The sequence below is a fragment of the Oncorhynchus kisutch genome, linkage group LG18 (genome assembly GCF_002021735.2).
Source record: "Oncorhynchus kisutch isolate 150728-3 linkage group LG18, Okis_V2, whole genome shotgun sequence".
NCBI classification, from domain to species: Eukaryota; Metazoa; Chordata; class Actinopteri; order Salmoniformes; family Salmonidae; genus Oncorhynchus; species Oncorhynchus kisutch.
Genome location: NC_034191.2, coordinates 47,965,780 through 47,978,182, shown reverse-complemented (window position 1 = coordinate 47,978,182; position 12,403 = coordinate 47,965,780). Strand labels below are relative to the sequence as shown.

At 44.4% G+C, this 12,403-nt stretch overlaps 1 protein-coding gene across 1 annotated transcript; it reads right to left on the bottom strand.

Moving 5' to 3' along the window:
* Positions 1 to 1,947: 1,947 nt before the first annotated feature.
* On the bottom strand, positions 1,948 to 12,403 carry LOC109908807 (chondroitin sulfate glucuronyltransferase-like). The gene is made up of 4 exons (XM_020507516.2): positions 11,106 to 12,403; positions 4,947 to 5,511; positions 4,583 to 4,765; positions 1,948 to 3,845 (listed from the first exon to the last, which is right to left on the bottom strand). Exons 1-4 carry the CDS (start codon positions 11,381 to 11,383, stop codon positions 2,580 to 2,582), a joined length of 2,292 nt encoding a protein of 763 aa, XP_020363105.1. The 5' UTR covers positions 11,384 to 12,403; the 3' UTR covers positions 1,948 to 2,579.

Sequence of the window (12,403 nt, the reverse complement as noted above, 5' to 3'; positions counted from 1 at the left end):
CTGTGTGCTCCTCTCTCTCTCTGACAAACAGCATTCGTATTGGTCTACCTAAATGGATAGGTGGTAACCGCAGTCTCTGTGCATGACTTTGTGGAGAGTCCATGTTCCTCACAGCTCTCTTTTTACACAATTTGTGTCTGCCACTTTATTAGGTACACCACCCCATTCCCGTAACTAGATCGCTCTTACAGACAGCGAGTCTCGTGGCCATGGTTTGCTATATAAAGCAGGAAGACAGGCATCGAGGCATTCAGTTACTGTTTGAACATAAGAATTCTCAAAACGAGTAAACATAAGCGACTTTGCGCGTTGTATGATCTTCGGAGCCAGGCGTGCCGGTTCCAGTATCTCAGAAACGACTGACACCCTGGGCTTTTCATGCGCGACAGTGTCTAAAGTTTACAGAGAATGGTGCGACAAAAAAAAAACATCCAGTTGGCGGCAGTCCTGTGGGCAAAAACAGCTCGTTGATGAGAGAGATCAAAGGAGAATGGCAAGAATAGTGCAAGCTAACAGGTGGGCCACGGACAGACATAACGGTGCAGTACAACAGCGGTATGCAGAACGGCATCTCTGAACGCACAACTCGTCAATCCTTGTCACGGATGGGCTATTGCAAACGACCAGACAGCTAAAAACAAGAAGAAGCGGCTCCATTGGGCACACGATCACCAACACAAATAAGCTAGCTAGCTAAATTGACGATTACTGGAGGCAACTTCGCCCCTCAGTAAAATCCCCTCGCTCCTGCCCAGAGAGAAAGGGAGAAGACAGAGAGGATGGGAAGTGGCCCATTTATTTCTCTGAACCCACACCCCACTATGGAGAAACAGCTTTTCCCCCTCCCACTCCCTGTTGGAGCGCTGCCAAGTGGACAGGACCCACCCTGCTAACATGCTGACTAGACCGGGTATGTACGCATGTTGATTTTGTCCATCCACACCAGGACACACCGGTTGAAATATCAAAACGATACTCTGAACCGACTATATTAATTTGGGGACAGGTCGAAAAGCATTAAACATTCATGGCAATTTAGCTAGCTAGCTTATTTGTCTTGGGATATAAACATTGGGTTGTTATTTTTACCTGAAATGCACAAGGTCCTCGACAATTAATCCAGAGATGACAGGGTAAACCGAGTTAGTTTCTAGTAATCTCTCTTCTTTGGACTTTATATGGCGGTTGGCAACCAACATTAAGGTGCATTACCACCACCAACTGGACTGGAGTGTGGACCTCAGCTCATCTATCAATCACCCACGTGGGTATATGCTCCTATCAACCAATGAGGAGATGGGAGAGGCGGGACTTGCAGCGCATCACAAATATAACAAAGTTCGATTTTAGCGCCTGGCTATGCAGACACTCGAGCAGTTTTGGATGCAATCATTGAATAACATGTACGTGTACATTTATTTTGCAACGCTCGAGCACGTAACGCAAGGGGTGTGATCATTCTGAATGTGCACTGAGCTCACTCACTCCTCCCCTAGGACACGTGAAAGAGAGTTCCAGCTAAAACCTAGGGAGGCCCGGATTACTACCTTATAATGTGAGGAGGCAGACTTTGGTACAAACTGTACATTGCCTCAGGGTGAGGCTACAGAGCTCTGAGGCAAGCCAGGAAGAATACAGAGTTCAGAGCTCTGAATATGACTGGAGGAGTATCAACCACTAGAATCTCCTACCCTATTAGCTTGTCCTTGGCTCGTAAACCATGATCTTCACTTGCCAAGTATGCTTCACTCCTCACTCAGTGAAAAACAGCTGCCGTTGTCATGTGGCCGTAGGTCTCAAAAACAAGCTGTTCTGTTTTGTCTTCTCTAATTGAGACCCCACGGTACGACGACTGTGTTTCAAACAAACATTGAACTGCACACAAGATACTGTAGCTAGCAAAGGAAATAGCTAGGTCTGTGATTCCAAAATAACATCAGAAAAGAGTCCAGAAGCGACATCTGCCTTTAATATCCGTAGAAAAAAACCCAGACCCTATCTGTCTAGGGAATGAAACAAACCACACTCTATGGGATAAACATACTAAGAAAACTAAGTGTCAAATGAAAGAAAATACACAGACACTCAATGGCTTCTCTTTAAATCCAGTATTAGAATCATAATTCAGCACAGCCATGAAGGAAGACATATGGCTCATGCCGGTTTTCTCAAGGCTCATTGTTCATTCATCACCTACCGATAGAAGCTCCCCTTGGGCTACCATTGGGGTGAAAGCACAGAGTTCTGCCAGCCTGCACGCAGTTTGCAGGAACACACGTTGTAACATCACTCCTCAGTCTTTACAGGCCTAAGATTGCACATGGGTTCTTGGTCCTTAGGGATCCGTTTGGAGATTCAACATCCCATAATATGCCTCGTCCAAAAGTCTAGGCGGTGTGGTTCAGGTTCATAAAGAAGGCCAAAGGTATCAAGTCATTCTAGATGGTAAACCTATGGTGCATTTCCACTGTCAGGCTTTGCACCAGTGTTTGGCCCAAAGATGTTGCCTTCTGAGGCCTGTCCCTGAAAAAAGCCTGGAGTGACACCAGTGCTTCAGTGGAAAAGTACCACTAGACCCCCTAAGTGCTGTTGGCCTGCTCCTGCTCAAACAGGGCCATGGCTAGGTGCGACCGCGAGGCCAGGCCCTCCAGGTTACTGAGCACACAGCGGTGGTAGATGTCCTCGCTGAAGCGCGGGTTGCACGCCCGCCGCACATACTTCTGCACTAGCGCCGGCTCCACCGCCCGGAACACGTGCAAGCCCGAGTATCGCACGAAGATCTCGTACACGTCCATGCTCTGCAGCAGCTCGTCGTTGTCCAGGATGTCAGCGGCCATCTTGGTGCGCGACGCCATGTAGTCGGTGTTGTAGAAGCATGCCTCCTCGAAGACGTGGCGGTCGAAGCGTCCGCCACGCAGGGCCTCGGCTGGGAAGGAGGCCATGGTCTGCTGGTCGCGGTACAAGATGGTCTTGCTGAACTCCTGGAAGTGGGTGGGGAAGAACACCTGCCAGTTGCTGATGGCGTTCATGCGGCAGCGGTTAAGGAAGTCGGCGTTGACCTCGGTCCACACCGAGGCCAGGAAGAAGAGCGTGTCCACCGGGTGCTTCTTGGAGATTATGTCCATCAGCTTGACCTGCGAGGGCACCTCCGTCTTCACGCTGATCCAGGGGATCCTCACGTCACCGTAGCGCTTCTCCACCTCTCCGATCATGGCCTTGATGCCGGCGAACACGTCCGACTGGCTGACGCGCTGGGCGTCAAAGGGGTCGTAGACAAACAGGAAGGTGAGCAGGACATTGTCGTGCGTGTCCAGCGTGTTCATCGCATACATGTCCAGGAAGTTACCCACGAAGTCCTGCTCGCGGGCCGTGACGGGCAGGATGACCTGCACCCGGGTGGCCTCCGTCACATAGGGCATGGGGATGATCTCAATGGTGCTGAGGGGGCGGAGCAGGCTGACCCGCTTGGCGATCACCTGGCTGTGACCTTTCTGTGTGAAGGCTTCCAGGGCCAGGTCCAGCACGTACTCCATGCCCCGGGTGGGGTCGAAGCGCCGGTAGCCGTTGAGCAGGCGGCGTTTCTTGAAGCGCAGCTGGGGCTGGTAGTGCTCGTTGAGGTGCTTCACGGCCGTCTCCAGCACGGCGCTCACGTCGGCCCAGTTGGCGCCACGCAGTTCACACTTTGGGGTGTTGTCGGAGCATGAGTAGATGTGCTCCTCTGTGAAGTACTCCCAGTTGATGACCTCGAAACGAGTCTTTGGCATGAAGGGAGGATTGACCCCGATTGGCCAGATGGCCCCCACCTTACCCTCTGGGGTCAACTCACTCAGGTTGTTGATCTGGACCTGGACAAAAGACACAACCATAATGACACAACTGTGTTTACATGTATCAAAAATATTTATTTCTTCAATACTATATCAACAATGTTGAGGGTAGTTGATTCAAGGTTTAACTGTAATGGGTTGACATTCTCCTTGGTCAGCATCTCTCAAAGCTTATTATAAGCGTATTATATTGTATATGTATGTATTGTATGAGGGGTGTATTGTGTTAGGGAATCATGTGATGCTTGTTGTATACTTTAGGCTATTTTCTATGTGGAGGACTTTGCGTGATTTGATTCTTAATTGCCCGAGTGGATAAATAAAGTTGTATTGAATTGATTTACAAAGTTCACACTTTTAAACTGACGGATTGTTTACAAAATGACATTAGCAGGTACATTTAGAATGAGTTGATGTCGGAATTTCAAACATCACATCCTCACAAAACGGTTTGGTCACTGTTAGATTTTTGTAACGGGAAGGTTGCGAGTTCAAACCCCCGAGCTGACAAGGTACAAATCTGTCGTTCTGCCCCTGAACAGGCAGTTAACCCACTGTTCCCAGGCCGTCATTGAAAATAAGAATGTGTTCTTAACTGACTTGCCTGGTTAAATAAAGGTAAAATTTAAAAAAATGTAGGAAAACTGAACATTTGCACACTGGACCCGTAACCAGTCAAACCAACACCAGTGCTGACTCCTCAAACAGCCAGAACCATACAGAAAGCCCATCTGATTCCATTAAACAAAATCAACCTGCAGCTGCTGTATCTTTAGGTAGGTCCAGTCCAGTTCGATCTGGCTGAAGCGTTTGTGCAGGCGGTACATGAGGCTGGGCTCTGACACAGGGTGGACTGTGAAGGCATTCTTAAACTGGGCACTGTCCTCTCGCTCTGGGTCTGCTTTCTTCCCCAGCTCAAAGGAGCGATATGTCATGTCCTGTAAGTAACATGCAAACAGCGGGGAGGGAAATGTTAGCCATCCCGCAGGTAAGACAACTGATGGGTGTAGTCAAAGTACTGTAAATCATGATGACATAGCATTGATAAAAGACTGGTAATCGTTATTGAACAACTCTAGACATGTTTTATAATAATGATGTCTTAGCTGTGTGTTTTACCTGGTGTACCTCCACACAGCTCAGACCCAGGTAGTCGATGATGCAGCGCCCAAGCCATTCGTCAGGCCTGACGCTGAGGATGTCGTTGCGGCAGGTGTCCAGGTGGGGCTGCAGGCGGGCCAGCAGGCTGCGGGAGAGCAAGTAGCCATAACCCCCGTGGCAGTACCTGGCCCTCTCTTCCCCACCGATGAACTCCTCTGACCGGCCCATGTAGAGGTCCTGTCCCATGCTGAGGTGGCCCACCAGCTCAGCCAGCCTCTCAGCCTGCATGTAGGTGTCGTCCTGGGCCAGGAAAAAACAGTCGTAGTCCAAGCCATAGTGCTGGTGCAAGTAGCGTACCGTCTCGTACATCAGCCACACGGGCCGGTCGTCGCCGTGGGCCACCACCGTCATGCCGTGGGGGACCTTGGAGCTGCGCAGGCCCGTGAAGAAGAAGGTGCGGTGGAAGTGGTGGGCCACGGTGCGGTTCACCGCCACTGCCAGCGTGTTGAGGGTGGCCCGCGAGGTCAGCACGCCCACCAGGAGGCGCTCTCGGATGCCCAGCTCCGTGTGGATGTAGCGCGTCCTGATCACAGAGGAGGCGTTCAGAGGGACATTCACTGTTTCAAATCAAACTCACTCATTACTGAGCGGAGCTGGGTGATTTATTTTATTACATAGATGAAATAAGGAACAGGCCCCGTCTTACAGAGTGATTTACTATGCATTTACTAATGTACTATTTAACAATATGCTAATAAAAATGTGTTAATGTTATTTTTTCTACTTAAAAATGCACTTGTTATAATTAAAGTTGGTTTAAAAACTTCTGGTAAATGACTATGTCAAGGTGAATGCGCCTAGTGTCCATTCTTGTCCAGATGGCTAGGTACTGGGATTGGATATCATTGCTGAACTTTACAGTGTAGACTTAACTCTCACCATCTGCAAAATGTAAGGATTTAGGCTATGACCAAAGGAGATCATAGTCATATTCAAGAGGTATCAAAATACAGTTAAGGTTAAGCCTTTCATAAAAGAAGACACTTCAATAAAATGTAATCATTCTGTCCCATGACTGACTGAAAACAGACCGTTCAAATGGTGGTCTCTTCAGACCCTCTAGGTTAACTGGCTAATTATAACTATCCAGGCCAATAATCCGCTTTAAGAGGTGATTCGGAGAGCAGCGATTAGTAGGACCGTAGGATTATCAAACTGTATGGGGTCAATTCCACAGTAACAGAGTGATGCTGAGAATCAGAGTTTTTGGATACTTAAAGTATGGCAAACAAAAACCATTGATTTCAAAGTTAAACAAACCATACATAATGCACAATTTCTACGGAACATTTGACAAAAATACAATGCAGATGTAAAATTTGGTAACAGAATGATGGTAAAAACTCCCTCTGTTTAAGAGACTACATTTAACCAAAATTATGATTCAAAGATGTCTGCACAAAGAGTGGGGTGTCAGCTATGACATGACACCTTGAGTTTGAAAACACATTATGCTTATTGAAGTGGATTAACACCCGGTAACAGAATGACATCATGGATCCCTGATATGTACTACACAGAAATGCATCATTATAAATTTCATTCTCTTCATGGTGATGCATCCTGAATAGGTACACAAAAGTATCTCTGATTCAGAGGGGTTGGGTTAAATGCGGAAGACACATGAGTTGAAAGCATTCAGTTGTACAACTGACTAGGTATCCCCTTTCAACACACTGGCTATTATTCTAATGAGCTCCACCCCCAAAAAAGACAATTTGTACCAATCTGTTTCACAAGTTTGGACTCAATCTCAATACAGCACAGTGCAGTACATTATACTGTACTCATGTAGTGTGCTCTACTGTACTAAACTCGACTGTACAGTACTGACCTACACTCTGCTCTAATTTTCTTTACTGTACTCTGCTGTCCACGCTTGTGAAACAGACATCTTTGGTGAGCTATACCCCTGTATAGCACTGCCCCACTTTCTTTACTGATTTCTCTGAGCTATTGTCCATTGTCCTTGAGAACTATGATACACTCATTGTGTTGAGCGATTTTAATATTCATGTTGACAAAGATACTGACTCCAAGGCCATTGAACATATTAATCTTTTGAGCTCTATGGACTTTATCCAACATGTTACTGGGCTCATCCATAACCGCTGCCACACTCTGGACCTGGTTATTACCAATGGGCTTTCTATTGACAAATACTCTTATTGATGTTGCTTTATCTGATCACCACGGTGTATTTTTTACTACCTTGTTGCCCATAGCACAGGGTAAAACTAAACGCATTATTCATTTTTACTGCAGTGGGCTAAATCAGGGTTACAGAGTGATTCTTGGTAGTCTTACAAAGATATAATTTGAAACAAAAGTATACACCTTACACACATGGCTATGGACTTAAAAGAAGTAGAGTTGAAATGTACTACATTTTGAGTTTATCCCAATATTACAATTTATATATACGGAACAAAAATAAACGCAACATCTAAAGTGTTGGTCCCATATTTCATGAGCTGAAATAAAAGATCTCTAAAAATGTTCATATGCACAAAAAGCTTATTTCTCTGTTTGTGAGCATTTCTCATTTGCCAAGATAATCCATCCACCTGACAGGTGTGGCATATCAAGAAGTTGATTAAAGTGCATGATCAATACACAGGTGCACCTTGTGCTGGGGACAAAAAAAGGCCACTAAAATGTGCAGTTGTGTCACACAACACAATGCCACAGATGGCTCAAGTTGAGGGAGCATGCAATTGGCATGCTGACTGCAGGAATGTCCACCAGAGCTGTTGCCAGATAATTTAATGTTAATTTCTCTACCATAAGCCGCCCCCCCCAACGTCATTTTAGATAATTTGGCAGTACGTCCAACCGGCCTCACAACCGCAGACCACATGTAACCATGCCAGCCCAGGACCTTCACATCCGTCTTCTTCGCTTGCAGGCCCAGCTACCCGGACAGCTGATGAAACTGAGAAGTATTTCTGTCTGTAATCTAGCCCTTTTGTGGGGAAAAAATCATTCTGATTGGCTGGGCCTGGCTCCCCAGTGGGTTTGACAGAGAAACACTGGATGTTGTTTTATTTTATAATCTTTATTAATTATGAAATTATGGAAAATATTGATAACATTCCACCCATGAGGCCAAAGATGGCGCTTTAGGTCATTAATTGCAGGAAAGGGCTATGAAACGGGGGGGGGGGGGGGGGGGGGGGGGGGCAGAGCTGTTGGCCGAGGTTGGAGTAGCCAGGAGGAAGGCATGGCCAGCCGTTGAGAAATGCTTCTTGAAGTTTTCGATTATCATGGATTTATCGGTGGTGACCGTGTTACCTAGCCTTAGTGCAGTGGGCAGCTGTGTTGTTGCTCTTGTTCTCCATGGACTTCAGTGTCCCAGAACTTTTTGGAGTTAGAGCTACTTGTTAATATAGCCATGCAGCACCCTGAACATCCCATGTGCCGTTTCATGCTCGGGAATTGTGAGCCCCCCCCCAAAAAAAATCCTCCTGAATAGCATCCTCTGAAATGTAGCGAACAAAGGTCAATGCATCTCGGCCCTAACAGCTAATATCCATTTGGAGAGCATGAGGTGGGGAGTTTGAGTCGTTCACTCAGAGTTTCCACTTGATTTCTAGCTATAGCATCAAATATTAGTTTCACAGTGTTATCTGACAAAGGTATTGATGTGAGTGTCTATGCCTCTGCCTCCCCACACATTGTTTTCACCATATCAATTGTGGCTAGTAATATCAAAGTCTCTGCAATAGTGTATGGTTTCATAGCATAGCGGGCTTAGCCATTCACCGTGGGAATGATTCAAGTGCAACGGTTAAGTGCGGCCTTTTCACACAATCTAAGGGCTCTCTGGGTGAATTTGAACTTTTATAATTGTCATTTAGATTAAGGTCAACCACATTACAATGATTGAGAGACAAAGACGATATTTTAATATATACAATACCAGTCAAAAGTGTGGACACCTACTCATTTTTCAATTTGTATATTTTATTATTATTATATATATTTTTTTATTTAACCTTTATTTAACTAGGCAAGCCAGTTAAGAACAAATTCTTATTTACAATGACGCCATGGAACTCCCAATCACGGCCAGATGTGATTGGGACTGTAGTGACACCTCTTGCACTAAGATGCAGTTTCTTAGACCGCTGCGCCAATCTAGGGCTTTTCTTTATTTGTACTATTTTCTACATTGTAGAATAATAGTGAAGACATCCAAACTATGAAATAACACATATGGAATCATGTAGTAACCAAAAAAAGTGTTAAATCAAAATATATTACATATTCTACATCATATCAACCAGAGTGGTTTAGACCCAGTACGAACAGATAAAATCCGTTTAAAAATGGGTGAACAAACAACGAAAATCTGTGAGAATCAAACAGACAGTGGCCTATAAAGGCCTTCCTTCTGAAACAACGTGTGATGCATCTGCAGCGAAAGTCATGATTTGCATCATTCACATATCGATGACGAATTTGGCAATGTTAGCGGGTTGCATAAGCATTAGTTCCCAGAAAACACCACTCATATGCCTCGCACTGGGGTGCATTATTTTTTATAACAGTTATAAAAGAGGATTTCATAAAAGAGATCCAATAGCTCTGCATATATTTTTAAGCAGTGTCTTCCTTTTGGTCATTTCCATGTAGAAATATCCATGAGTACAAACATGTCAAGTTCATAGGAGCATGTCAAATGAAAGGGCACGACAAAAAAATATTTAAAAAAATAAAAAAGATATATATATATATATATATGTGCAATAAGCAAAATTCTTTGATTTGTCAAACTGATAAAAGGGGTCTTAGAAAACATCTACCAGAAAGTCTTAAAAGGTATTACAAAAACAATAATATTGAAGTAAATACCCTGGCAACTAATATAAACACTTTTTTCTGCCTTCTGTAAGTGTAAGAAACATTGCCTTGTGCCTTGAAATTCCTTTACCAAAAACACACAGATCTTTTAAGATATTGTCTAATTTCTTTCCCTCATGTGAAGGGAGGACAATGAAAGTTCACAGAACTATCAAGGTAGACCTATCAATTAGTTAGTGTTTTTACTGATACCAATTTTGTATATGAATTATTAAGTCATTAAAAATCTAAATTCTGTTATCAAATCGGTCAGTCTGCCCTGGATTTCAGCGCCTACCCCGGCCAAACCCTCCTCTAACCGAGACGACGCTGAGACAATAGTATGCCGCCCTTTGGGACTCCCAATCACAGCCAGTTGTGATACATCCCGGGATCAAACCCGGGTCTGTAGTGACGCCTCTAGCAATACACTGCGATACAGTGCCTTAAACCGCTGCGCCACACAGTTCCAAAGTACAGCACAGGAGAGTAAGAGTACAGTACAAAGTAGAGAACGCTAGAGTTGACTACACTGTACTGAACTATACTCTTCTGAACTATACTCGACTTTGTTGTACTTTGATGTCCAAACTATGATTGGTCGGGTCCAGACCAACCATATTTGGTCTTGTTTGTTGGCGGAGCTCATTAAAATAATAGCCAGTGTGTAGAATAATACCCAAATATGCATAAAGGAGGATATTGAATATTTCTACCTGTGCGTACCTATTCAGGATACATCACAATGAAGAGAATGACATTCATATCCATAATTATGCATTTCTGTGTAGTATAGATCAGGGACACATGATAAAATTAAGTTACGGCAATTCTGTTACTGGGTGTAAATCTACTTCACTTATTGTAGTTCAATAACCTAAAGAGATTTGTTCAAACTCAAGGTGTCAAGTCATAGCTGACACCCCATTCCTTCTGCAGACAACTTTATATCTTAATTTGGAGAAGATATTTAAGAATTTTTGGATAACGTGGTCACATTAAAAACAGAGGAAGATTTTACCAAAATTCTGTTACAAAACTTTGCATCTGCACCTTTCTTCCAATAAATGTGTTTGTAGAATTCTCTGTGTAAATTGTTAAAAGTAATCATTGTGCATAGAGTTGTATGGTTTGTTAAACTTTGAAATCAATGGATTTTGTTTGGCATCCATTTTAAGTGAAAAACCTGCCCATTTGCAAACTCTTATCTCTGAAACCTAGTGTTAGGCTAGGATGTGTTATTCCTCTGTGCATCCATCCCAAAATGCTCACCTGAGGACCTTCTTGTGTGGTTTGTTGGGGTCCTTGTGGTATGGTATGATGCGTGGCTGGAAGTCCTCATTCCCAGGACCACCTCTCTGGTCCCCATGGGGGTCTCCCCTGTTGCTGCCCAGGAAGAGACCCCTATTGCCCAGTTCATCTCCACACGAGTCAAATGTGTCTCCCTGGGTCCAGGAGACCATCAGCAGGCTCAGGCTGCATCCCAAAGAGAGCCCCAGGATAAGGGGGAAAGCAGGCCTGAACACGGCCAGGAAGGAGGAAATACGCATAACGAAGAGGTGGACTTCAGTGCTGTCAATCAAGTTTTATGTTATGTTCCTCTGAAATTCTCCACAAACATTTGTAGAATGCTGTTTAAAACCATGTAATCGCCCTTTTGGTGAAGTGCCAACCACTTTTAAGCTAGGTTCAGTCAAATCTGATAAATTGGCACAATCCTGGCTGTGCTGCACCATGGAGTAGATAGCTCACTACATCCTTATCAGTGCCATTTAAAGATAAGGTACTATACGGTATTTAATATAGAATAACTTGACACACTGAACAGACGGCTGTATTGACTGCCACTGTTCATCAGTCAATACCTAGCTATTGTAATAGGCTTCTGTCCAATAATAAACCATCTAGCTAGCTAGTAGGCTAACAAGTACGCAAGCCAGCTGAAATAAACATTTGCAATTGGCTTGCTACGAGTTAACTAGCTAGTGAGGTGGCTGGCTAGTGTCCCCAGCTAGCTAGCGACATACAATGAAACCAGGGCTTTACACTGCTGTAACGTTGTTCATATTTTAGATCATTATCCTGACAAAACGACAACATCCAAGCCTCGGTATCGGGTAGCAAGCTACCCAGTTAACGGTGTTTGTCCTTCGTTCTCTCCCCAAAACAAAGTGTGTTTTCCTCTCCATTTTTGTTGATGCAGGCGCAGTTATCCATATTTTGTCTGTAGGTTGTCAGAAAACGATGAAATTCCATGTCAGCGTGATCCACAGAAACACATGCATGCTGTCTTTTCTTCCAATTATGTCAGGCTAATGATGTAGCTACAGTAGTTTACCAAGTCGACCTTTTTTCCTCTCACTTCCTCAAAGTGAGTAATTCACCGCCTCCAAGTAAAGCATCTCTTTCAAATCTTCATGAATTAATTTTTAAAAATGCTACTTGTCAGAGAGAAACCTTCCGGAAAGCGTGTCGTGCACTGGATAAGGTACTATCTGAAAATATTGCTTCTCATTCTGCATCAATTCTGGACTGCGCTGGTGGGGCAAAATGCTGTCAGACACGTCGTC